The 6,343-nt window shown below is 39.8% G+C and overlaps 1 protein-coding gene across 1 annotated transcript in view; it reads right to left on the bottom strand.

Moving 5' to 3' along the window:
- Positions 1–1,409: 1,409 nt before the first annotated feature.
- The window catches only part of EVPL (envoplakin), a 121,697-nt gene continuing 116,763 nt past the window's right edge, over positions 1,410–6,343 (bottom strand). Inside the window, exons 21-22 of the mRNA XM_077459357.1 lie at positions 6,019–6,111; positions 1,410–5,027 (exon numbers count right to left, since the gene is read on the bottom strand). Of these exons, the coding sequence (XP_077315483.1) occupies positions 1,569–5,027; positions 6,019–6,111 (3,552 nt within the window). The 3' untranslated portion in view covers positions 1,410–1,568. The remainder of the gene's footprint in view (positions 5,028–6,018; positions 6,112–6,343) is intronic.

The raw sequence follows: 6,343 nt of genomic DNA, 5'->3' as shown, positions 1-6,343 counted from the left end.
ATTTCCCCGTTCTGCCTAGCAACTAGTGACTCTGATCTCTGCTCCATGTGATTGGAGCAGAGATCAGTGTTCACTAAATGAAAGCCCAGCCCCCCCACAGTTAGTAACACACCCCTAGGAACACTTAACCCTTACACTGCCACCCACTGGTTAACCCCTTCACTGCCAGTGTCATTTACACATCAGAATCACTGCATTTATATAGCAGTGATTGCTGTATAAATGACAATGGTCCCAAAAATGTGTCAAAAATGTCCGATGTGTCCGCCATAATGTCGCAGTCACACTAAAAATTGCTGATCACTGCCATTACTAGTAAAAAAAAAAATTATTAATAAAAATGCCATAAAACTACCCCCTATTTTGTAAACACTATAAGTTTTGCGCAAACCAATCAATCGCTTATTGCAATTTTTTGTGTAGAATACATATTGGCCTAAACTGAGGGAAAAAAATGTTTTTTTAATATATTTTTGGGGGATATTTATTATAACAAAAAGTAAAAAATAATGCGTTTTTTTCAAAATTGTCGCTCTATTTTTGTTTATAGCGCAAAAAATAAAAACCGCAGGGGTGATCAAATACCACCAAAAGAAAGCTCTATTTGTGGGGAAAAAAAGGACGCCAATTTTGTTTTGGAGCCATGTCGCATGACTGCGCAATTGTCAGTTAAAGCGACGCAGTGCCGAATTGCAAAAAGTGGTCTGGTCTTCGACCAGCAAAATGTTTCGGGGCTGAAGTGGTTAAAGGACAGCTGCTAGCATTGACCACGTCTCATATGCTCATGCCAAATAAGACTTTATACCAATATAATGCTGCGCTATCCAAATGTATATGATCCCAATTTTAATCGCTTAAGATTTCATTATTATGTTCACTAGATTTTTTACATAGGAATGGAATATCTCGCCACCAATCTTTAACTGCAGTCAGTAATATTAGGATTTAGTACGATTATCATTTGATTACATTTGGATAGCGCAGCATTATATTGGTATAAATTGTTATTATTACAATGTTAGGGTGATTATTATCTTCTTTTATTAGTAGTTGAATGCGGCCCTCCATGTATTCACATACATTGAATTAGGCCCTTAAGTGGAAAAAGGTTGCTGACCCCTATATTACTGGTTCTACCCTCCTGATTAATTACAGTGCACTCTAAGCTAGTTCTAATCACCATGGAGACCGCAGATGTTTTCAGCAGTATGGTTGCAGTGTGAGATGTGCAAAGATGCTGTTTAGCCATTGAGACCTGTTGACATTACTTAGACCAGGGACAGGTCAGTAAACTATAAATAAATAAAAATAGTACCTTTTTTTTACAGTACATTTAGTCTACATGCTGTAATGTCAAAATAGTTTATGCAACTGATTGCTGAATAAAAAAAGTCTTTGATGTGAAAGTATAAGATGGTAAATTTTCCGGTTTATTGACAGACTGAAGACAATGAATATACACCACAGATATAACATTATCGTTGCCCATAAAAATAATATCAAACTAATAAAATGGGATACATGGACAGAAAAAGCAGAATAAAAATATTACAATTAAGCATTTCTAACTAGTATTTGTAAGAAGTTAAAGATGGCATGACATTGACGGGACGGTAAACCGCAGGCTGATAGCTCTCTGAAGCTGCTTGCAGTAGCTGAAGGCCACTTCCTGGGTCTCTTCGGCATCGTGCCATGGCTTCTTTGTAATTCATTTTCTCTTTGGTAAGAGGATCAATGATATTCTTCTCATAATTTGACTCATCTTGTATCAGAGTGGCCAACTCTTTGGTGATCATACCCTGCTCTATTGCATTTGGGAGGGAAATTCTCCCTGTCTTTTTGGTATCAATCAAGCCTCCAGTAAGGTATTGGACCACCAGATATGGCAAAGCGGTTTCTTTAGTCATAAGTCCCTTCTGCACAGCTTCTCCTACAGACAGCCGTTTCTTAGTCACTGGGTCCTCCACACCTGTGAAAGCCTTTTGAGCATTGAATAAGTTTTGTGGATTACTGCTGTCAATAACCCCTCTGTCTATAGCTTTATTAACAGAATACCTATCTTTGCTAACTATGTCAATTATGCCACCAGTAGCTGCTTGAGCTTCCAAAAGCTTTTGACCCGTTGCTGGATCTATTAATTTTCTTGCGACTGCACTCCTGACTGTACACTTGCTGTCAATAGTAGTGTCATAGACCCCGGCAATAGGAAAGCTATCGTCTTGGAATACTTTAGGTGCATTATGGGTGAAGAAACTACGTGTTTGGGTTTGGCTATTAGGGGAAGTTACTGGTGACTTGGATCCAATTATGGAACCAATGGAATTAGTCTGCGGTTTGTTTTCTCCAGCCACAAGAAGGGCAAATTCTGAAATTGGAATTTTGCCATCTCTGTACATTTGTAATTCCTCTTTTGTGATTTTCTTGCTTCTTAGAGCATCTTCAATAGAATACTGCTTCCCACTCTTCTTGTCTAATAAGACAGAAATTTCCCCACTAGATCCCATTGTAGAAATTTCCTCCCAGTCACACTCTAATTCTTGCAATTGAATGTACTGATTGCGATCTATAATGCCTCTCTTGTATGCTTCATATGGCGACATTTCTTTCCCAGTATCCGGATCCAGGATAGAAATTTTTGTGGATACATTGGTCTCTCTCATTTGTGTCTCTTGATTGCGTTCTTCACGATTGACCCGGGACTGCAAATCCCTAATGTTTCTTTCCTTTTCATATATGTTGTCCTTTTCCTTAAGAATTTTAGATTCCAGAAGGGACAGTTCCTGACCCAATTGCATCCTCTTCTGGCGCTCATTCTCTGCCTTTTGTGTGAGAAGTTCAGATTCTTTGCTTAAAAACACACTCTTCTGCTGCTGTTGTCTCCTTAGTTCCAATAACTCTTTTTCTATTGCCGACTTTTCTTGCTGTGCCTGAGCTCTAGCTTTTTGAAGATCTGCTTCTTCTTTGGACCATGTCTTTTTTGTTGCATCTGTCCTATCAATCTTTTCTTTTAGTCTTCTTGACTCATCTTCCATGTCCTGTCTGGCATTTCTCTCTTTGATACACAGCTCTCGCAATCTGGCCCTCTCACTTTCCAGTACCTTATCTTTCTCCACTCTGATGACTTCTTTGTAGATAGTTTTTTCCAGAGATTTTTCTCTCTGTAGGATGTCTATCTTCATTTGCAGATTCTTACATTCTCTTTCAATATTTAGCATCTGTGTTCTTTCCTTACCCAAATCGCTGCGCAGGGAAGCTGCTGATTTTTCCAAAATTGGATCCTTTTCCACCTTCACCACCTCCTCCATAACAATCTTTTCTTGCACAGGTGGAGGACGTTCCTCAATCTCTTTAATTCTCATAGTTATCTGTCGCAGTTCTTTTTCTGCATTAAGTTTCTTATCTCTTTCTTCCTGGAAATTCAGCAGCCTCTCTTTTTCTTCTACAAGAGCACGCAATTGTTGAACCTCACGCTCCAAGCGACGCCGATTGCTGACTTCCTCATCCAGTGTCCTGCTTAGGCGGTGGTGATCTTCTGTTAACTTGGGGTCTTTCTGTACATGGACAATCTCTTGCACCACAACTCTCTCTTCTGGTTTCCTTCTCTCTAACAACATGTACTTGCTTTGTAAGTCATATACTAAGCTCTCCATTTCCCTCCTTCTTTGAGATTCATCTCTTACTTCTTGACGCAGACGTTCTGCTTCTCTGATTAGCACAGGGTCATTTTCATATTTAACAACCTCTTTGTTTACTACCTTTGTCTCTATTTTTGACCTTTCTTTCCTCCAATCATCCCTCTCTTTGGACAATTTGGATTTTTGGTCTATGTACCTAGTGTTGGTGGACTCTAGGTCTTTCAGTTGCCCCCTCAATCTGTCTATTTCTTTCATCACTTCTGGGCTCTTTTCCAACTTAACTACTTCTTGGACAATTTCCTTATATTCTACCACTGGTTTTTGTGACTTCAACATAAACGCTTCATTTTGGGTAGTTTCCAGTTGCTTTTCATAAAGAGATTTTTTGGATGTGACATCCTGCAGAGCAACTTTCAATCTAGCAATTTCCTTTTCAGTCTCTGGCTGCACTAAGAACACCTCATTGACCCTTTCTTTAATCTCCACCTTGGGCTTCTGTTTCTCTACCACAACATACTTGGATTGCAACTCTGATAACTCTCGGGTCAGGGTTATACTTTTATTTCTTTCTTCTTCGATCAATGTTTTAAGCCTGGCTGCCTCTTTCAGGATTTCAGGGTCTTGTTCTACCTTCTTTACTTCCTTTACTATGACCTTAGGCTCAACTGACTCAATCAGTTTTTCTAGCTCTTCTGTTCTGTTTCTCAGTTTCACAATGTTTTCCTGCAGAGACTTTCTGCGGAAGGTCTCCTCGTCAATCTGTAGCTGCAGTGCCCGTGTTGCCTTTAGCATCTCAGGGTTTCTTTCTAGCTTGACTACTTCTTTTAGCACCACTTTTTCCTTCACATTAGGTTGCTTCTGCTCAAGTACTAGCACCTCCATTTTGAAGCGTTCTAACTCTTTTGAAAGGGAATTGTTTTCTTCTTTGAGGGTTTTAATATCTTTTCTCAAGGTCTGGGCTTGAGATTCTAGATTTGGGTCTTTTTCTATTTCTGTAACTTCTTTGGTCAGCAGTTGTGGTTTGTTGCTTTTCCTCTGGTTTTCCAAAGTTGCCAATTTTTTACTCACTATGTCTATCTCAGACTGAGTATTTCCTCTTTCTTTAAAGGTATTGTCTGCTTGGGATTTCATTGCTGCTATTTCACTCTCCAGCTTAGGATCTCTGTAATACTGTACCATTTCCTTTTCCTCCAGCCTCTCCACAGGTCTTTGTGTCTTTAGTAGAAGGATTGTCTTCCTGTTCTCTTCCAATTTTTGCTGCACCTGTGCCACCTTTGCTTTCTCCTCTTCCAGTTCCTTTGACAAATTCTCTGATTCCTTGACTGATCTCAGGGTATTCTCAGAGCGTAGGTTTTGCTGCATTGATAGCTGAACTCCATCATGAGTATCTGACTGAAGAAACAAACAACATTAAAATAGTATAAATCTGATTACTTGCAACAGAAAAGGAACAATTATATACAGTATGCTTAAATTTTACTTTAGCCTTCAGGTGATTATTTTTAATCCAATCTACAACTGTTTTAACTGCACCATATAATATGTGCAGATCTGTATAAGAAATGTACATATATAGGGTGGGGCCACATTCTCTTAAAGGGGCCAAATTTACCCAACTTTTATGTGTTGTTTGTTACCAATAGCTGTTTTTTTAATACGTATTTCTAACCACTTCAAAAGGGCTGTTTTCCTGATAAAGGTTATTTTCTCTATATATCATTTTGTTTTATCCATGTTTCAGTACAACATAGTATTTTCTGTAGTTTGAATGTTACAGCCACTGGCCCTATTCTGTTTTTTAACATTCAGTGTTTGCAGATGGCAAATCTTTGTTTTTCCTCATAATATTAAGCCACATATGTATTGTTATCCTTTGCTAAGTAACACATGCCAGCAGGGGAGTTTCTAGGTCTACAAAAGATCTGGGACTAGAGCCCATAGCAGCGTAGTAAAGCAAGTCATATGCTTGTGCAGGCATACACATGTATATACAGTAATACATGTGTGTGTATATATCCCCAGAGAGCCTCCCCCTTGCATCAGGGTCCCCAGAGAGCCTCCCCCTTGCATCAGGGTCCCCAGAGAGCCTCCCCCTTGCATCAGGGTCCCCAGAGAGCCTCCCCCTTGCATCAGGGTCCCCAGAGAGCCTCTCCCTTGCATCAGGGTACCCAGAGAGCCCCCCCACTTACATAAGGGTCCCCGGAGAGTCTCCGCTCCCCTTGGTGAGCCCCGCAGAGACTCAGGGCTATGGGCCCCAGATTTGGGGCTATAACCCCAAAAGCCACCCCCTACTGATGCCACTGCATTCCAGTCATCTATACTCTGTGTGAGTTAAACCAAATATGAATGGAGATAATACATACAAAGTCTGATGTTATAATACCTTGTCTAAAACCTTTTTGGCAAACTCCATTTGGTTCAGTTGCTGCTTGTTCTCCACTGTTGCCTCCGTGTAGCGCTTCACCAAATCCTTTTGCTATAAGAGAAGCAGAGATAAGAGATTTGTTCTCAGGTTATATCAAGTGATCCAATTCCAACAGTATTCCGAAGGAAAGAAAATTTGTCCCCAGATTGGATAAATATATATCCATTATGTATAAGTACAGAAGTTGTTTTTACTTCCTATTACTTTTTTGTATGCTCTGCGGATAATGAAGTAAGACCTGCCAATGCTGAAAGTGAGTTCTATACTGGAGGGCCTGTCTACT

The sequence above is a fragment of the Lithobates pipiens genome, unplaced genomic scaffold (genome assembly GCF_037356315.1).
Source record: "Lithobates pipiens isolate NorthernLeopardFrog02 unplaced genomic scaffold, aLitPip1_a1.2 Scaffold_28, whole genome shotgun sequence".
Taxonomy (NCBI): Eukaryota; Metazoa; Chordata; class Amphibia; order Anura; family Ranidae; genus Lithobates; species Lithobates pipiens.
The sequence above is the reverse complement of the archived record's forward strand: the minus strand, read 5'-3'. Positions and strand labels throughout refer to the sequence as shown.